Source organism: Gouania willdenowi, chromosome 12, assembly GCF_900634775.1.
Source record: "Gouania willdenowi chromosome 12, fGouWil2.1, whole genome shotgun sequence".
Lineage (NCBI taxonomy): Eukaryota > Metazoa > Chordata > Actinopteri > Blenniiformes > Gobiesocidae > Gouania > Gouania willdenowi.
The window spans coordinates 6,191,200-6,212,358 of record NC_041055.1 but is presented as its reverse complement, the minus strand read 5'-3'; the positions used below and the strand labels follow the sequence as shown (position 1 = coordinate 6,212,358).

General features: G+C 39.2%; 2 protein-coding genes across 4 annotated transcripts in view; one reads left to right on the top strand and one right to left on the bottom strand.

Moving 5' to 3' along the window:
• Positions 1-110: 110 nt before the first annotated feature.
• cetn3 (centrin 3) lies at positions 111-5,116 on the bottom strand. 2 transcript variants are annotated; one of them, XM_028462968.1, is made up of 5 exons: positions 4,965-5,116; positions 3,324-3,459; positions 2,057-2,171; positions 1,801-1,992; positions 111-423 (listed from the first exon to the last, which is right to left on the bottom strand). In XM_028462968.1, the coding sequence occupies exons 1-5, from the start codon at positions 4,979-4,981 to the stop codon at positions 380-382; spliced, it is 504 nt and encodes a 167-aa protein (XP_028318769.1). In that variant the 5' UTR covers positions 4,982-5,116; the 3' UTR covers positions 111-379. The 2 variants fall into 2 exon arrangements, with proteins under 2 accessions (XP_028318769.1, XP_028318768.1); XM_028462967.1 differs by having other exon boundaries at positions 111-415.
• A 9,660-nt stretch (positions 5,117-14,776) lies between these two features.
• The window catches only part of hapln1b (hyaluronan and proteoglycan link protein 1b), a 48,161-nt gene continuing 41,778 nt past the window's right edge, over positions 14,777-21,159 (top strand). For both annotated transcript variants that reach the window (XM_028462622.1, XM_028462621.1), the window contains exons 1-2: positions 14,777-14,813; positions 16,411-16,542. The gene's annotated coding sequence lies outside the window, so the exon portion shown is untranslated. The remainder of the gene's footprint in view (positions 14,814-16,410; positions 16,543-21,159) is intronic.

The following is a 21,159-nucleotide window of genomic DNA, read 5'->3' as shown; positions in this document are numbered from 1 at the left end:
TTGATCTAAACTAAATAACAGTATTACATAAATATTGGTAAATAAATAAAATGCTACAATAGATAACACCGATGCACGCAACATTTCCCCCTAAAAACCTTTGACCCATAGTTAGACCAGATTGGAAAACCATTTTATTGTGAAAATAAATAACAGCTAGGTGCAACAATCACTTCTGATCTCCATAACAACACAAACATTAAAAAAGTTTTAGGGACAGCGACACGTTTTCAGAGTCATCAATCTATAGGTTTCAAACCGTGAGATGAAATGTCTCCCAGGTCTTCAGATCTTTGTGATGTCACAAACCGATAAAGTCCAAGCTCTGTGTTTCACTGAGGATGGCGGCCCATGTCCAGAACCAGAGAGAGGAGAAACGTCAGGGGTCTCCAGTCATAATGGACAGAAACTCCTCCTGATTGACTGGGAGAGATGGAAGCCAGTGAGTCTGCAGCTCTGAGGGAAGGTTAATTTAAAGTACCCTCTATGTCACTAAAAAGGCTTCAACACTTCAGATCTGGAAACGCTTGTAAAGAAAAACTTCTAGATCAAGTCAAAAGTAAGTCTTGTCTTTCTCCTTGAGTCTCGAGTCTTTTAGGGTCATGTCTCAAGACTTTCAAGACTGAGTACCAAGTCTTTCGAGGTCCAGTTCTAGGTCTTTCGAAGTCCGGTCTTGAGTCTTTCAAGGTCCGGGTCTCAAGTCTTTAGTGGTCTGGATCGCAAGTCTCTCGAGGTCCAGGTCTCAAGACTTCAGAGGTCCGGTCTCAAGTCTTTAGAGCTCCAGTCTCAAGTCTTTCAAGGTCCAGGTCTCAAGACTTCAGAGGTCCGGTCTCAAGACTTCAGAGGTCCGGTCTCGAGTCTCTCAAGGTCCAGGTCTCCAGTCTTTAGAGGTCCTGTTTCGAGTCTTTAGAGGTCCAGTCTCGAGTCTCTCAAAATCCAGGTCTCAAATCTTTTGAAGTCAAATCTCGATTCTTTCAAGGTCCAATTTCGAGTCTTTCAGAGTCCAGTCGTGAGTCCTTCAAAGTCCAGTTCTAAGTGTTTTGGGATCGAGTCTCAAATCTTTCTTTTTGTCCATTTGTTTTTTAGAAATAAAGTATGTTATTAAATTAAAGTTTATCAAGAGCTCACATTTCTTATGGAAATCATTGACAAAAGATAATTGATGTTAAAATAAAACATTTCCCTCAGTGGAAAACATTTAGTTTCTTAACAAACATACATGTATTCTCATGGTGCCATAGTCGGTGTCAAATTGAAACGGCTCCATTTTTATATGAAACAAATGAGGAAAATATTAAATTCTCTTTGTGAGGGGATGATGGGGATTCATGAAGGAGAAGTGGTCAGAAAACGCTGACTGAAACTACAGGGTTGTGCAAGTTGAACAACAGTCAGATAAAAATAGGCTTATAAAATAAATAGTTTCAAATTTACCCAAAAAATATTATCATGTGTCTTTGGTGGGAGTCGGTGCTCTGATATAAATGCATTTAAAGGCAATTCAATTTAAGACAGGGAAGATGGCACCATCTAGTGGAGATAAAACACTTCATGTCCATGTCTCAGCCAACTGTTAGACGAGTGTTTACAGAGTATTTTACATTCATTGTCTTTGAGCAGCAGTAATAGCAGAGCTACACTCTCCTATCTTATCTCTTCTAATCTTAAATAGTTTGTATTTATCAATATTTAACAGGTGATTTATTCTGTGTAGTAACTAATCAGATCTGATTGTTTCTTGGAAAATAGGACAAAGAACTGGAATTTTCCAAAAAACATGGCATAAAAGTGAAGACTCACTCTCTCCGTCTCCGTCAGCGTCAAACTCGTCGATCATGCTGCGCAGCTCCTCGTCGCTAACGTTCTCTCCGAGCTCTCGGGCGACCCGTCGCAGGTTCCTCAGGCTGATCTTCCCAGACTCGTCGTCGTCGAAGAGCTTGAAGGCCTTCAGCACTTCCTCTTTCGGGTCTCGCTCCAGGATGCGATCCGTCACTGTGAGCAGGAGCGAGCGCGACCGTCAGAAGCTGCTGAGAGGCTCAGCTGAAGGTCAACTCACCGACTTCATTAAAGTCCTCGAACGTAATCTTCACATTTCCTTCGTGGCCGTAGTCCTTCAGGATCTTCAGGACGTCCACTTTCTTCACCTCAAAGCCCAGAGCGCGCATCGCCACCTGGTGGGATTCTCACACTGTCAAATACTGTATGTCCAACAGACTTACAAGTCAATGACCTCAAGTCCAAGCTGACCTTAAGTCTCAAACCTTTTGAGGTACCCTCTTGACTATTTCATGGTCGAGTCTTAAGAGGTCGAGTCTCTGGTCTTTCAAAGTAGATTATCAAGATTTTAGTGGTCAAGTTTCAAGTCTATTAATGTCGATTGTTGGGGCTTTTGAGGTCAAGTCTTGAGGGTTTTGATGTCGATTTCAGGCTTTCAAGGTCAAGTCTCCAGTCTTTTAATGTTGATTTTTGAGGCTTTCGAGGTCAAGTCGTTAAAGAACAAGTCTCGAGTCTTTTAATTTTGATTGTTCAGGCTTTTGTGGTCAAGTCTTGAGTCTTTCAAAGTCTCAAGTCTTTTAATGTTGATTGTTCAGGCATTCGAGGTCAAGTCTTTAAAGGACAAGTCTTTTTTGAGTGTTTTAATATTGATTTAATTTGAGTAGTTCGAGGTCAAGTCTTTTTAAGTTGTTTCTCTACTTTTTGGAGATGGAGTCTCACGTCCTTCAAGGTTAAGTATACAGTAACTACAGTGTAGAGAACTTTTTAACACCCTAAACGTTAAAACAACTCTGGCAATGTTTATGTGTTGAATTAGAATGACCCCAAACTATTTCTAAACTTATATATAACTGAGTTTATTTACAACTCAGCTCCTAAAATATACCATAACCTGGCCGCACCATCTATCCATCCATTTTCAGACCCGCTTGTTCCTGTTTTTCAGGGTCGCTAGGCCAGGCCGTTCCATATCTAACATTAATCCAAAAACCAGGTTTTGGGTAAAGCTTGAGATGAGTGATGTTGGGGTAAAGTCTCCTTCAAACACTAAAACCAGGAGTGAAACTATGATACAAACCATATCTTATGAACCAACGAGGATCAGTGATGATATAGAGATCTTGCTGCAATATTGGGAAGACTGTGCTAAATTAAATGAGAATTAATTACATAATTAGAGAAAAAACATTTTTAAAGGGCCGAGTTTGAATTTTGTAGTATATTAATTTAAGTTTCTGTTTAATGGGAAGTACTGAACACAATTCTAATGTGGAGATTTCAGGACGACAAAGATGGAAATAGTGATGTGATAAACACTGTGTCGTCACCTTCAGCTCGTGGTAGTCGATCTCTCGGTCTTTGTCGGTGTCAAAAAGGTCAAAAGCCTCTTTGATCTCGTCTTTTTGCTCCTCCGTCAGTTCTCGTCGCTTCTTCCTTTTGGATTTATCCGTTAAAAGCTCGCTCCTGAGGACAGACAGTGAGAACGTACAATCAACCACACAACTCAGTGTGTAACGCTTCATCACAGTCGTATCACAAGTCAAACCACAACAGTGACGCTAACAAAGAGCCAAGGACAAACCGAAGGGCAGTGGGAGAGTTTATAGGGAAAGTTTTAGACTTTTATTTTGAAACTGAACCCAGTTGTTGACATTCTGCTCTCTAACCCAAGAAAGAAAAATAAAACATTCTTGATGCAGATTTCTTCTTGAACTGTTTTAAAAAGAAGGACAGAAAGAAAGTAAATATGCTTGGTTTTATTTCTAAAAATTAAGAAATGCAAAAATTATTAATAACACTAAGGTTAAATATTCTAGGCATATCATGATAATTTAAATAAAACAAAAGAAGAAAGAGAACAACATACAGAGCAGGATGTTTAACAATGAGGACACAATGAGAGGCAGTGGAAAAGTTTCTATAGGGTTAGGGTTTTTGTTTATTATTTTTTAAATTGGCTTTTATTTTGAAACTGACTTCCTGCACTTAAAACCCAAAATAACAAAAACACAGTGATTAATTAAATTAAAAGTTTGTTCAAACTAAATTGTAATTTTATTTATCGTTTATTATCGTCACAGTAAGTTTAAACTTTATACCATAGAGAACCAAAGTCCTCTATATTAGAAATGAATCATACGACTCATAATAATGAAGCAATAACATGGTAATACAGGTTTTAAGTGCAGGTTCTCAATAAAGATCAACTTTTAAGACCAAAGTATAAAGTTAATCCTAAACCTCCTGAATACAAACGGGTTCATTACAACTCAAGCTGTTTATATTAGTTTTAAAAGCAGAATAGTGTGAACTCGACGTGTTTCAGTGCTTGTAAAGGAGGACACGGGAAAGTTGTCACTTTTTATTCAAATATTTTTCCGATTTTTCAAAAACCCAAAGTTTTCAAAGAAAATACCATGAATTTCAAACAAAAAGTATACTGCATTTCTGAGAAAATATTTTTGCACATTTGAGGATTTTTGGCTTCAGAAATAAAGGAGGGGAATGCCAGCACGATCCTGAAAAAAAGTTGAATAAAAAGTATATAACGGCATTGTTTTCTTCAGTTAATTCTAGAGCAAATAATAGTACTTCCAAAAAATAAATTGTGGGTTTTTTTTTTTTTTTTTTTTCTTTAATCTAAAAAATACATATGAACAAGATTAGGAACAAGAAGCATTAATGTAAACAGTAAAAAAAAAAAAGCAAAAAAAAAAAAAAAACGTAAACAGAAATTTGATCATCATTTACCGCGGTATCCAGTATGTTCGTAACACCAGCGTAGCGCTGCTTAAGCCTCAGCTGTACAAATAGTTTGTCTGTCATTGACATTATTTAACACAGTATCAGACGTATGTTTCTTTAAAATATTGTGATTTAAGACAAACCCGGCAGCTAACATCACCGTGCTAGTTCCGCTGTGTCGTCATGACGTAAACCGTAACGTAAAGAAAACGGGACTCTCTTACCTTAGAGGCAGACTCATTCTGTGTGCGCCTGAAAACCTTTAAAATAAACGTTTTAAGCACTAAAATAGGTTTTAATCAGCAGACGCTGAGACACAGCTAAACCGCGCTTAAGCAAAAGAATTTGATTGGTCACTGGTTGCGAGGCAGCAGTAATGTTGTATGTGATTGGTCTGTGTCATAGGTTTCTTATTCTCGTTGTATTTACAGTGGGAGAGAATCTCTGTCGCCACCCTCTGCAAAATATACAACATTACACCTGGAATTAATATGTATTTTTTAAATAAAGACATACATCTATAAATAATAATAATAAAAATAATAATGCTCAAACAAAAGTAGTAGCAATGTATGTGAGTAGTATTTGTGCAGTGAGTAGGTTTTAAAGACTATAATGTCTATTTATTTTTTTTTATTTTTGTTTTTTTAACGAGATATTTCTTTCTCACCGTTTCACCAAAAGCCAGAAAGTGACTATAAAAAAATAATAGAGAGTTTCAGAAATGTATTGAGATGTGCAAAAATAATAGGAATGTGCAAACAGGAAATACATCTGTGAAGTGTATAAATAAATCATGTAAATAACCAAATGATTTTGATGTCTCTTTGAGTAAGGGTCAGAGGTGTAAAGAGTACTGATATATCTTACCCAAGTAGAAGTACTGTTACTTGATTGAAATTGTACTCAAGTACAAGTAAAAAGCAGCTCAATTAAATAGTACTCAAAGTAAAATGTACTTGTTACTTTCACCCCCCATGTTTATTTTTGGTAATAAATCATGCTACGGTTTGCTTGCATACAGTAAACATGTCATGTGAAACTTAAAACAACGTTTGAGTCCAAAAACCAATAAAAATGACTGATAAATGCACAAAATAAAAAAAATTGTAAAAAGAAAACACACTGAATGACTAAAACGTACAAAATGTCAACAAAAAAAACATTCAAAAGATCAGAAAAAAACACAAAATTTTTCCAAAAACAGATGAAATGACAGATTAATTCACAAAAAGACAAAAACAAACAAACAAAAAAAAAAAAAACACAAAATGTAAAAAAAAAAACACACTGAATGACTAAAACGTAAAAACAAAAACACACTAAAGATCCGAAAATATGCAAAAAATATTTCCAAAAACTGATAGACAATAAAAAACCCACTAAATGTAAATAAAACACACTGACATAAACAAAGAAGAAAAATGTACCAATGAAATAATAATTTACTCAGTAATGGTTGGGTGTAGAAATATAACAACTCATTTTATTTCTTTTAAAAGTAAAATTACTGATTTAGAAATGAACTAAAAAAAAAGTACACGCACCCATAAAAGCAACCCAATTACAGTCATGTGAGTACTTGTAATCAATTACTTTCACCTCTGGCCCTGACACACATTTTCCACGGCGACCCACATCGACTCTTTCCCCTCACACGCTTTTATCCGGTTTTCCTGGGATTTCCTTTTTCTACACAGAGTTCTCAACCAATGATGGAGTGAAGAAGGAGCCACGGAGTCTGAGCTTTATCTGCAGCTTCACATCTGTCTGCTCAGATAAAGGCTGTGGAACATCCTATGTCCTCCCAGGAAAGAGTCTCACAGACTGGAAGGACCATGGACCATCCCAGCAGTGTCACCAGTTTACATCAGTCATTAAAAAATATAACTATAATCATCACGAGGGGATTCATTTGGTTGGGAATTTGAGAAAAATGTAATTGACACCAATTTTCCTAATCTGACACTTTTGCCTCAATTTGCATGTTTCCATATCTACAATGATGGTCATTCATTGGTCCCTGTAACACCAAGGTGGAAATGAGACTCTTTCATTGGTCGAGAGGTTTGTCTCCTCCATCTATGTTGTGTTGCAGGTGAGCTGTGGGCGGAGTCTTGTTTAAACCATTTAGAGCAGGCAGCAACTGGTGGTCCATGGGTCACCTGTGGCCTTAAGTCTAATTTGGTGCGGCCCCAAAACAAATACACAAAATGACAGAAAAAAACACGACACAATAGCTAATTACACAACTGGAAAGCAAAAATACCGAAAATTACTAAAAGAAACCCACAAAAAAAAAAAACCTGAAAAAAACACAAAATGACTGTAAAAAAAAAACAGAAAAAGACAGAGAAATACACAAAATCTCTCAAAAATCACACAAAAAAACAAGAAAGTAAACAACACGGCTCTGAAAACACACAAATAACCCAACAATAAAACCCATACAATAACTTTAAAAAGTAAACACAATAAAAGACAAAATCACTCCAAAACAACAACAAAATAACAATACGACAACGAAAATATACAGAATGACTAAAAACACAAAATAACAGAAACATATGAATAAATATACCCAAAACAACATCCAACAAAAAATGTCTTCAACATACACAAAATTACACCAAAAATGATATAACATAATAATAATAATAATAATAATAATAATAATAATAATAATAATAATAATAATAATAATAATAATTTCTGTATTGCTGCTCAGGAGACAATAAAAATGTGGTAAATAGTGCTTCATAACACATAAGTACATAAGTAGCAAGTACTTTTAATATCTCATCATGTCATCAGTAATATCAAACAGTATACGGTTAGAGTCACTCCGGTCGTTTGTTTGGCGTTTGAAACAAAGTTTCACAGGCTTTTTACTGCATAGTGAGGTTAAGGTGGGCTGTGACACAAAGACAGCTTTCTGAAGGTGGAGGAAGTCCTGAAGTCAGAAAGCTGCGTCTGTTTCTGCGCGGACAGACTCTGATTGAGTCGAGGATCTTTAATAAAGCTCTGCAGGAAACGCACGGATGACTGACGTTTGACAGCCAAATGAAACCCTTTAGGATCACTCAGTAAGGAACCACATACAATTACTTACTTACTGCTTTATTCTCAGGCGACTACTTTTCCCATAAGCCCCTGCTGTTTTTAAAATGCAAGCCTTTAAGGGTAAAACACTTCTTAAGTAGTGAGGGTCATCAAGTCATTGGGCTTCACCTGTGAGAGAACGAAAGGAATCACTCTCTCCTCTCAGCACCAGTATGCTGTCTGGACAGGGCTAGTAACACACAAACAAGAACCCACAACCCACAAACTAAAGCAGGGGTCACCAACACGGTGCCCGTGGGCCTTTAGTACTTAGTAGAGTTAAATGCTGCTAACAAAGTTTTTGGAGTAAATTAACCATCTTTAAATGTTTATTTTCACTGAAACATTTCGACAAATGTTTTTAAAGGAGCATAGGGCAGGATTTTTGAAAAAATAAACATACATTTTAAGTCTTTTAATGTTAATGGGTGATAAAGCACTGACAACCAAAGAGAATGAGCCCACACACATTTCTCCCTATTGCCTTGAACAGAATGTGTGCCGGGCCCCCACCCGACAGGCCCAAATGTGTGAAACTACCCACCACCCTGTTATGGTGCCTCTCCATTCCCCACTGGAGAGGCACTTCCCTATCCCCTGAGTGAATGTGTGTGTTTAGTGAATGTATGAAATGCTATTTAAAATGGTGGATGGAGGGGAGCAATGCTCCCCATCCAACCTATGTGTATATATGTGTATGTGGTGCAATAGCTCCGGAGGGTGGAAGTAGTGGTCCCACCCTCTGGGGGGTGGTGTGTTGAGGTGTAATTAAAATTGGAGGGAATAGTAGGGCAACCAGAGGTGGTAGTGTCGCCCCTGCGCTACTACTTAGTAGCACAGGTGGCGGCCCCCTCCAACACCAGCCTCTCCATCGAGGCCCCCAAGGGTTGGGTATATGTGTGTGGTGCACCAAGTGGGTGAGCCAGACCAGCTGAGAGTGAGTGAAGTGTCCATGTAGGAGGCCTGTCTGGAATGAGCCCGGCCCGTCCACATGGCGGGCCACCGGAGAGAGTAAATGGTGCAGACGGGCACGCGGCACCGCGGGCCCCAGGGACGCGCCGAGCAGCACAGTCGAAGACCCACCCCGCAGCACCCCCCAAACCATGCCGACCACACCACGAATTACGGCTGGACCCCCCACCCCCCAGGCATAGCCGGGCACCAGCCACATCCCCTAGCGTTCCAGGAGACAACCCCCGCTGCTCGCCGGCCCAGAGCGGCCCGCCCCGCCAAAGCAGGGGGTGGCCGAGCAGGAGAGCAGCCAGCGCCCGCACCAGGGCCAGCGCAGGCCCGCACAGCACCACAATACAACACCCTCCACAGGGAGGCGGCCCCAGCCCTCCCGACGAGAGAGGGTGCCACCAATCGCCCAAGCAGGGCCATCCCGCCAGCCACGGACCGAAAGGCAGGCGAACCTAAGCACCCCCAGCCAAGCACTGCCACCCCACACTAATGCCGCCAGCAGAGCCCCCCCCACAAAGGCCATCCCCGATCACCCACGCGCCGACACGAGACACCCCCCAACGCCAGCACAGCAAGGAGGACAGTGGGCTCTAAGCCACCAGCCCCAACCCGCCTAAGGCAGCGCGGCGCAACACCGAACTTCTGTGAAAGAAGTGACGTTGTTTACATGAATGCGTTAAAAGGATCCGAAAGGATCAGGCCCGTGAAACGATCGGGCACTGACAGATCCTACCCAAGTTCCAGAGTCGGCATCCCAAACTTAAATAGTAACTAAATCGCCGCTTTCTCCTGACCTGCCACTAGGAGGGAAATTCAAAAAATGCCTTGATTATGGGCGGGGCTCCTGGAGCAGTTAAGACACGCCCAGTCGATCCTATAAAATGTCCAATAAACAATCTATGGTATGCTAACTAGCTACTCATTACTCACTATACCTCTATTAACGATCTTCTCAATCCCAACCAACTCACCACAGATTGTAGAGCCCACAGGTGCTAGTTTTTATAAAAGGGGCGGGGCTAACAGTGTTTGTGATGCAAGATGGTCCCAAAACTTCACGTGATCTTGTTCTCAGCCAATAGCAACAATCAATTGTAATAGAATGGTTTCAACCCATAGAAGGCAGTCACTCTGATATTTTACAGCTAAATATGCCAAATTGAATTACTTTGACTAAAATTTTGAGAGTTGGACCAGAATCAATCATCATCAGCACTACTTTATACCCAAATACATTTGTATTCAGCAGAAAAAAAGTGGTTTTGGGGTTTAGTTACTCTATATGGTCCGTTTTTTGCACTTTTCCGATATGTTCTGTCAGATTTATTTGGGTTCAAACAAATGCAGCCAAAATTCCAATAAAACAGGAGCAGAAACAAACTGGGGATTGAACCCATGACCTTCACTACAACACATAATTACCATAACACAAAGACAGAACATCCCCACAGGGTCAGATGGTGACAGCAGTGAAGGCTGCTCTTCAGACGACTGAGCAGGCGCTCACAATGTTTTGGTTGATTTACGAGTTTACACATCGCACAGAAGCTTCTTTGTGCTTCACGTGAGTTTATTCCACCACTGGAACACACTGCTGCAGCTCCACCCCATAATAACCACTCACTAGTCCCAGTTCATTCACCATTCACCACAGAGGAGAACTCAATGAGAGTTCATTCACTTTCTCTGAGCAGCTTTTACAGCAGACCAGAACAGATTCCATCTTTTTCCTGTCAGCTGTGAATCTGGCTGCAGTCGCCCTCAGATGATCCTAAAGGAGGTTATTTTTATAGTTTTAACAACATTTTATACTTTAACAACTGGGCTTTTGTGACAGAAAGCTGTTAACTGTGCTTTAAACATCTCATATCTCTGGCTTTCATGGGTTTGTGGTTTGTGAAAGTGTTTGAAATTAAGTAGGAAAAGAGACGTTCGCAGATTGTAAATCTTGTATTTCACCACATCAGTGAATGAAAGCTGGAGGCTTTTAATGCTGATGTTCGGGTGGAGGACGAATCGTTCCCATCCTTTCACACACATTAATCCATCAATGTGTCACAATATTGCCTGTTTTTTTACTAAATGCTAAGAATATTAAGGGCTTGCTGCCTTCAAACTCTATTTTTGTTGCCAAAAGCCTTGATATTTGAAATTATTTTAAGAATTTTTTTTACTTTATTTTATGAGAGAGCGAACAATTACAGTATTTGGTTGAATGAGAAACTTGGTTTAAATGTAAAGAAGAGTAAGGGATAACTGACCTCAAACAGTGTTTTAACCTTTTTTTGTTGATGTTGGTGAAGTCTTTAAAGTTTAATTATAATAAAAATGTATATTATATATCCTAAAATATTCAATAGAATATAAATTGACTCATTGTAGTAATATAGTTAATGTTTAAATTAAACAATAGCTTTTTAAATGTTTTTTTTTTTTTAAATTCTATATAATATACACAATATAGTGTAAAATATGTACATAAAAGATGTATTACAAGTATTTCTTGTCAAAAATAAGTCAGTTTATTTTAAGGTGACAGTGAGTGATACCTGATGTTTTTAGTAAAGCGTTCACAGAATTTAAAAGTCACATGACCACTGTGTGTGTGCGTGTGTGTGCGTGTGTGTGTGTGTGTGTGTGTGTGTGTGTGTGTGTGTGTGTGTGTGTAACTAAAAGTCATTAAGTTGAGAGAGATTTAGTGTCTGGTCACGGCTCACAGCCTGACGCTGACATTTTTCAGTCTTTATGTTTCTATTAACCTTCTGCTGAAGAAGCTCACTGACCGTATCGGCCTCAGTGTTCACTCCTCAGGCCTGAACAGAACAAAAAAGAAGGATCTAGTGACGTTCTCCATAGATCATCATGCCATCACAGGTGTTCCTTAGTCCATACTGTTCAAGTCAAGTCCAGACCTCAGATTGAGAACATTTAGAAACATCATGACAATCCGTTTTACAGCCTAAAATGAAAGAAGAAAGTTTGAAATATTATACAAACGGTTCATTGCTTCTTTCATGTTTCATGTTTGTATTTAAAAACTCTTCATGTATCGACACTTGGAAAAAAATACACACAGTTATTATTATTAGCACAAGTGCCTGTGTTCTTATGACTGTTGCTAACAATGCAGTGACAATCAATAAAAGAACAAACCGGTGCAGTATTGTATTATTGCATATAAAACCATATATGTGCAAAACTTACCAATTATCCGGCCATGGATCACTTCAATACCAGCCAAGTTTTACAAACAAACAATGAAGAACACACTTCAAACAGCAAACTAAATACTACAAACTACAAACTGTAAAAAGAAAACAAACAAATAAACCAAAAACAACAAACCAGAATCATTAGGGCATGTACTACGAAGCTGGATTTCCTCTTGTCGCGCTAAATTCCTGGATTTTTTTCGGTGTGTGCTGTACTTCGAAGCTTGCTAACGTCTTACCGGGATAAATCACCGTGGTAACTTGGGTTGAACACCTAACCTGGTCGGGTCCAGGTTATGAAGTGGATAAGATCTAAGCAGTACTAAAGTCCCACCTCCTGACCAATCAGTTCTCTTAGGTAATGACCTGTTCATTGTTATTAGATCCTGATTGGTGTAGATCTGACAGCTGCGTTTAGGAAAGAAAGATTATTAATGGATAAAAAGAACCGTTTAATTTACTGATGACATAATTTAGGAAAGATGTAGATTTATATCTGATGGACTGATCTACAGTCACCTGATGAAGCCTGTGGAGAGACACTCCCCATTTGTACTGAAGGATCATTCATTCATTCATTCATTCATTCATTCATTCATTCATTCATTCATTCGCTATGGTGACGCTGACAGCATCAGCAGGAACATATAGTGAACCAATGTGCTCTCATCCCAGTGTGTGTGTGATAAATTGAGGAGGTCTACCTGAATATAAACACGTCTGTGATGTAATAAAGTGAAACTAATCAGAGCATGTTTACCATCCCATGGATTCATATTGTATAATCTCACACTTTTACGCATTAATGCTGCGTTCACACCGAATGAGTCTACTGCATGCCGCACAAAACATTCCGCAGGTTTCGCAGAAAAAAATGTCCCTATTCGCTTCATACGCACATCTGAAGCGAAGCCCCGCCCACCAGCGACACATCCAACTCAGTGAGTTTCACTGCCTGCTGAAGCGAGGAGCTGTGCTCCTTTTTCTCCTCTCATAAACATAAACCACTAGTGAAAAAAGCCGGTGTGATTAGCGGCTAATGCTATGCTAGCTCAGTGCTGACTTTCAAAGATGAAAACTACAGAGAGAACTTTTACCTGCTACTACCACCTCCTCGCTGATTCTCCTCCACGCCAAATCCTTCCTAGTCCAGTCCTGGTTATAAAGGCCGTGTCATACAGCTCCAGGTGGTCACACACAGCTTCTACTTCATGGTTGAATGGGTGAACAGACCGGTGACCGTGTTGACGGCCTGACGTCATTGTCAACAAAGACTCTGACTGACTTTTGTCATGCGAAACAGTCGCAGGAGTTCAATACTTTCAACTCTTGCAAATGTGCGGATATGACAAAAAATTGGGAGTGTGCTCGCACAGCCAACGCTGCGGATCGGACCACGCTGCCGCACAGGAAAGATTTTGCATCTGGGACGCATCTATTAATTGACTTTGTATGTAATCTGGTCACATGAACATTTCGTGACGCATCCTGTGTGAATGCAGCATAACAATGTCAGCAGCTTCCTGCCTGTGTTCTTTTCTTCCTGCTTTTTCTGCAGCAACGTCTGAATTATGGATTTTAGTTCTTCATATTTTTTTAAAGAATTATTCCTCAGTTGCTCTACACCAGTGTTTTTGCCCAAGTACCACCGTTCTCTTATTTCTGAATCCTATTGTATCCCCTTTCCCCAGCGACAACATTTTGCTCACAATACTATAGAAAATAATTATAGAGCACAATGATGGAATGAATGAGGATTAACTTAACACATGTTTATTTTAAAGAATCTAACTTTGTAAATAAGTGGAAGAAATAGTATTTAGTGCCTCATGAATAGATTTTTATAATTTCCTGTCATCTCCCACCTGGTGTGGGACCAAGACTGACCTTTGTATTTTCAGTTCATTTCATATTTAGATCATTTTCATCATCAACATTATGATTATCATTTTAAACCAAAAATACACATTTTAAAATCCCCATATTTTTATGCTTTTTTTTGAGATAATTTTCCACTCTCTCTCTCTCACAAGTCCTCCTGGAGTACCATCGCATACCCCGAGGATACACGCACCCCCATTTGAGAAACACTGCTCTACACAGTTTCTCCATGATTGTGATTGGTCTGACGCTGAAATCTCCACCCCTGTCACAGGAGTGTGCGCGTCACTGGCTGAAATCACCTGGTTTAAGTGAACGTATTTATATCCAGCTTCGTAGGACAGGGGCTCTCTGACAGAGAATGTTTGGATGGGTGATGCTAACGGAGAAATAAACTTATAACAGGCCCTCAACAATAATTAAAATAAACATTAAACAAATAACTTTGATGACAAACAAAAAACAACAGCAAGCTGCAAACATAAAACAAACATAAAACAAACAATCAACAACAGACCAACAAAGAATAAACAACACATTTCAAACGGCAAAAACAAAAACTAACAAACAATAAAAGAATAGTTCATTGTTTGTTGGTACGACAAATAATAAACAACACATTTAAACATTACATTACGACAGTGATAACAAACTTTCCAATGTTACTTGCTTTTGTGTATGAAACTTGTTTGTTTGTTTTGAAAACAATATTTAACGTAAATGGAAAAAATGACCCTGGGCTCTGGGCTTATGCACTCACACGCACACGCACAGAATTAACACACCGCGCACACGCGTGCTCGGGGATGAGCGTGCATGAGGCGCGCGCACGGGTACCTTGCTGCTCAGTGACGCGCGCAGCTTCATTCCGTCCGTCAGCAGCAGCAGCAGCAGCGCACGGATCTCCTACTGCAGGTAAAGCCTTGTTAACGCTCACTTTGAACACGCACACAACACGCACGTTTGTGTCAGACCTTTAGAAAGGTAAAGAATTACGTTTCTCTTCATTTCAAACCTGTTTTATGCATTTAATTAAAAGAGTCCTCGCTTGAATGTTTTGTAACAGTTTTCCAGTATTTGCAGATACAATTTCTATTTCTACTATTATTATTTACTTAGAATTTATGCATAATATATATATATATATTTTAATTGTTTATTTTTTTGGTTGCAAAACATTTAAATTCTACAGCTCTTTCAGATGAACACATGCTAGGAGTTCTCAACTGCTGGGCCGGGATGCATAAGTGGGTCACAGATCTGTTTTCAGTGGGCTGTACGGGCATTTTTGTGAGAAAAAAAAAAAAAAAAAATGTTAAAAAGGATTTTGCGTAATATTTTTTTTTTTTTTTTTTTTTTGCAAAAGCTGTCAGTAATGCAACATTATGCATTAGTTTATTAATATAGTGCTGTTGATTTCATTTTTACTGATATTAACTTTTTTTTTTTTTTTTTTTACTTTTGATTAATTTGTCATCATTTGAGTCCACATCTACCTGTGCTATGATAAACATATTTTAACAAACTAAAGCATATTTTTTAGTAAATGGTGTACCGTGGGACCTGAAGCCAAATTAGATGTGAGAATCATGCTCCAACAAGTAACTTTATCATATATGATTATATATAAAAGTATAGATTCTTCAGAAGAAAACAGTGGTTATTATTGATAAATGTTGTGCAGAATTAATTCGACTTGACTCACATTCGTAAATGACGTTCGTTGGTTTCCAATTATGAAGCTTCTTCCTTTCTTTAATTAAACAAAAATGTGAGTTTTCCCATTATTTGATTATTGACGTTGAACCACAGATGTTTATTGTTCTGCTGAGAACTGTTGATTATGGGTTGATGCAGTTGATTCAGGGGTCACGAAATAATTAAACGTCAAAATATCTATTTATTTGTTTTTGAAAAAATATACAATGACAGGATATTCGTTTTAAAACGTACTTGGTGTTTTTTAATTTTTTTTTTTGGACTATAAACTGGGCTTCATCTTTAAAAGTTTAAGCAAAATGTCAGAAACATTCACAGCAGATTATTGTCCTGCGATTGGTCAGAAATCCAATGGGTTTTGTGTATTTATTGTCCCGCCCCTGGGCCAATTTTCATGGTATGTGCGTGCTTGTTGAACGAGTGGCGTGATCTGACCCACACGGTCATCTAAAAGTCTGTTAGCCATTCTAAAATAGTCCAAATGTGTCCTCTCATTCTTCTTCTCTAACGTTTGGAGCTGGAAACAGCAGAATTGTGCGCTTGTGCTAGTTGGTGTAACGGTTCAACTGGTGACCATGTTATCTTGGGACTGGTATCTGATCAACTGATTGCAATAAAACACACTTTAGATGACAGCTTTGATTGAAGCAGTTTAGATGAAGGTAAAACGCTTCTGCTAGTCACAGTTATAACGCTCACCAGTTGAACCGCTACACCTAACAGGGAAAAATGGTCTTTTCTGAGGGATTTTCTTCCCTGTTCACGTCATCATGTTTTGGACCATGTTGTGCAGAGAGAAGCCGAGTGATTTACGGGGAAAACATCGACGCCGCGAGTCCAACAACCCTCCTCTGTGTCAGAGAGCGGCTCCACCCTGACCTCCACCCATCACCCCCACCACCACAGGAACACCCAGTCAAAGCAGGTTAGCGCCCGTACACAGTGGGAGTGTTATCCTCCACACACACACACACACGCACACACACACACACACACACACACACACACACACACACACACACACACACACACACACACACACACACACACACACACACACACACACACACACACACACACACACACACACACACACACACAAGTACAGTCACACTGAATCTGTTTGGAACAGCGCTGATCAGGAAACAACAGGCTGAATGGCTCTGAGATGTGTGTGTGTGTGTGTGTGTGTGTGTGTGTGTGTGTGTGTGTGTGTGTGTGTGTGTGTGTGTGTGTGTGTGTGTGTGTGTGTGTGTGAGACCTTGGGGACCTCATAAATGGCGCGCTCTGTCAGGCTTTGAGTTGAAAGTTGGCCGGTTTGTTTGTGTGGGACACACTTTGACGGGAACTACTCATACAAACATTAATGTGTTTAGAACAAGGACAAAAACAGACCAAATATTTATGTGTCAATGTTTGTCCATGGTACAATACATGAGCGTCACTAATGCATTGACTGTAGCGGTGTTTCCATTACCCTTGGAAGTGCGCAAACTCTAAGAAGCGCATTAAAAACTGCTAATGGAAACACCTTAATTTGTGATGGAAACACTTTTTCCGCAAATTCACGCCACAGGACGTGACGCACCTGGTCACATGACCACTTCTCCCCAGAAAACTGCTTTACGGCAGCCCAATACACATTAAAGCTAGGTTATCACCAGCCCCGTGGCTGCACACAGTTGCCTACAAATTCACTTTTAAATTCACTTTTTAAAAAGGCAGAGAAGACCTTTGTCCGAGGAATGGAGCAACGCACGCACTGTCGTCACGGCAACAGACACGCACACACACACTCGCAACTCAGCACTCCATCAGGCAGCACACACACAAATATCCATCCATCTATCTATATCTATTATCCATCCATCCATCCATCCATCCATTTTCAGAGCCGCTTTGTCAGCACACACACAAACAAACACATCAGACACATTTCCACACTCAATTCCGTATTACTCCCACATCATTCATTTCATTTACTTGTCTCTCTTCCTCATACTGTTCACATGGTCACATGGGACTATATGTGTGAAAGCAGGATTTTTCAGTGATCGGTTGCTACTGTCTTGGGAGAGCAAAGGTGCGCATGTAGCTGTGGGGTGGGGCAGGCGGCGGGGGTGGGGAGTTTTTACGACAGTTACATAACCAAAAGGAACCTATAGGGGGAGCACTAAGCACAAGTTACTTAGCTCTGCTTTAACTCATTCAGCCCTTACTTATCTCAGCATTTAAGAAAAACCCAAAAAGCGAGACAGTAGCAGCTTTATATCTGGACCTTTATGTGACTTCATGATTCATGTCTCTTTCATTAATTTTGGAAACACAAAATCTAAATAGCGCAGCAAGAACTGGTAATGGAAACACCTAGATGCACTCAAATATCACAAACAAGTTTTACGCTTTCATGAGGAGGTTTTTCAGACGATTTGATAATGAAATGTATCAAAAAAGTGCAATGGAAACACAGGATGTGACGTACCTGGTCACGTGACCACTTCTCTCTGAGAAAACATGGTGCGGTACGTGTGGACAGAAGAGGAGACCAGGACATTTCTAAGTATTGTACTTTAAAAGTATTAGTGTTATAAGGAGGTTTGGAAAGTCCATCCTCCTTCAGAGAAGTCTCACGGGATGAGATTTCACAGGAGTCACGAGGCTCCAAAACAACCTTCAATGGAAACACGTTCAAAGGGCTTTGTCGACATTTAGAAATATTGCTTTTATTTTGCAAAAATCTGTAATGGAAATCCAGCGAGTGAGACGTTGCTGCTCTGCATCGGTTCATATTAAAGACTCTGATCGACTGATGCTGCCTTTAGTACAGTAAGGTGTGGGGGACCAGGGGTGCGTCTAAAACAGGGGTGTCAAACTCGTTTTAGTTCAGGGGCCAAATATGGACAAGTTTGATCTCAAATGGAACAATTTCAACATAAGTGCTACTTTGCATTTATAAATAAAATAAAAGCATGTATTTTAGAGTATAAAAGGCACCGACAATATCCAAGCAATAAGTGAAAGGTTGTGACAATATTTTTAAATTTGGGGAAATTTTGTCAAATAATTTGAGGATTGAGCAGGATTTTAGGTTTGTTCCAACAATTCAAGAGTAAAAATGACTTCCATCGTGTTATACAAGCATGAGAAAACTGGAAATCCCTGCAAATGTTGTAGTTTCATTGAATTGGTGACAAACTCAATCAAACTACTCTTGAATAATTGTAACGTTCTACCTCTAAATAATTCTGTTGAAACATTAGGGTTTTTGAAGTGTGTTATTTTGCATGGATGACAATAATTATGTTTGGATATGATACAGTCATGTAAAATTATTCCTAATTTCTGCTTCATTTCAATAAATAATTCCCACAAAAAGTTTCTATTATTTAATATTTTCTAAATTCCCAAGCTTAAGTTCCAGTGTAAAATTGCCAGATATTTTACACCCCTTTGCAATACTGAGAAATCCACAACTAAATTATTTGTTAATTTACACATTGATTCATGCTTTCTTAGTCTTTTTTACTTTATTTTGCGTGCCGGATTGGATGAATTAAAGGGCCATACTTGGACGCCGAGCCTTGAGTGGCAGTAATAATTTGAAGTATAATTCAGAGAAATGTTTCGGTCTCCTCTTCTGTCCACACGTACTGCGTTTCCTCAGACAGAAGTGGTCATGTGGCATCACGTCCCGTGACGTGTAATTGCAGAAATTGCGCTTTTTCGATACATTTCAATATCAAAACATCTAAAAAAAAAAAAAAAAAGCTTCTCATGAAAGCGCAAAAACATTTTAGGGATATTTGAGTGTTTTTTTTTAGAAATTCAAGTGTTTCCATTTCCAGTTTTTATTGATCTATTTAGATTTTGCACATTTCCAAGGGTAATAGAAACACTGCTCGAGACATGAATGTTTGCTCTATAAGAAGTCACATAAAGGTACAGATATAAAGCTGCTACTGTCTCGCTTTATGGGTTTTTCTTAAATGCTGAGGTAAGTAAGGGCTGACTGATTTAAACTGTGTTCTGGTTTAAGTCTTTTTGTTAATCATGATCTCTCTTTGCTTTGTGAATATGTATTTAACCCTCCTGTTATCAATTTGACCCCATTCAATGTTCATTAAATGTTTTTCCTGATGGTGGCGCTAGAGAACAGGTCATGGTTCCATTATTAAGGGATTATTTATGTATTCAACAAATAAACAAAGTGCCTGACACAAAAACTTGGTCAACAATTTTCTGAAAATCATTTTCTGGAGGCAAATTGACCCCAAGGGTAAAATGTGTTAGTAATATTTGAGGTTAATAGGAGGCTTAAACAGCAACAAACTTTGGAAGCAGAAATAGCGTTCCTATTGGCTGAGGAAGGAACCAATCAGATGGGCAACTTTTATCACAGCGGGGGCCACATAAATGTATCTTAATCTGCTTCTTTAGCCAATGTATGTGATATGCTTGTTAAATGCTGAGAAAAGTAAGGACTGGCACACTAAAAACTGAATTTTCTTGCTCTTGATTTAAGGGATTTAATAAGTATTCTGAAGAACTAATGAGTCTCTAACCAAACACAGGCTGTCTGATGTAGTTTAAGGCAGGGGTGGACTGGCCATCTGGCATACCGGGCATCGTCTTGTGGGCCACAGACCCAAAGTGGGTCAGTCCGGTCCGCTACGTTTTTTTTTTTTTTTTTTTTTTTTTGAAGAGCGAGTGGAGGCAGACATGGTAACAGGTGGCCAAAAACACGACAAGAAAAGAGTGAAAAGTGACAAAAATGGCACCAAAAGCAGTCAAGAATGGCCAAAAAATGGGCAAATAAAGAGGAACCAGGTGGTATGTAATGGCATAGGGTAGCTTAAATGAGCAAAACGTGGCAAACAATAGTGAAAAAGGGCAAAAATGTGGAACAAAAAGAGGAAAAATGTAAGGAAGAAAGGAAACAAGTGATGAATATTGGGCAAAAGGTAGGTTATTGGGATGGAAAGTGGCCAATAAAATTAAAGAAAGGGCAAAAATTGAAGAGAAGTGTAAAAATGGGATATTTATTAGCAAAAGGTAGCTAAAGTCTGAAAAAAGTTTTGAAAAGGGGCAAGAATGGGACAAAGGAAATTTCAAAATGGCCAAAGGAAAACGGTAAAAAAAGGGGTTAAAAAGTTTCCTCTTTTTAAGGTTTTCTGGTAGAATAATAATTCAAATTAAGACATAAAAAGCCACATGTTGAGCATCACTGACTTAATAACAGCTTCTACATGTCGTTGATCATGTCGTGGGTTGGTCTACACATAAAATGCCGGGGCTGAATTTTGGTTCCAGTTTACCTCTGGTTTCTGGCGAGAGTTTATTCATAAATCTTCACAGAAGAAGCGTTTTTGTCTCGACTGCGTACGTCGCGTCCGTCTCACCTTTGACCTGCAGCAGCAGGAGGTTCCTCTGTGAAGATGGAGGTGTTTTTCACTTCCTTAACTGCCTCCATGACCCAGAGGTGTCAGTGCGTATTAAATGTTAATCTTCCTCCGTGTCTCAGCGGGAGCTGGTGTTTCTATGA

What these genes read in the sequence shown, in the direction of transcription:
- cetn3 (XM_028462967.1), bottom strand. An exon ending in TCGACTACCACGAGCTGAAG is followed by an intron (nt 2,172 to 3,323) that starts GTGACGACACAG and finishes GAATCCCACCAG; the next exon opens with GTGGCGATGCGCGCTCTGGG. An exon ending in CGCTGACGGAGACGGAGAGA is followed by an intron (nt 416 to 1,800) that starts GTGAGTCTTCAC and finishes CCAGTCAATCAG; the next exon opens with GAGGAGTTTCTGTCCATTAT.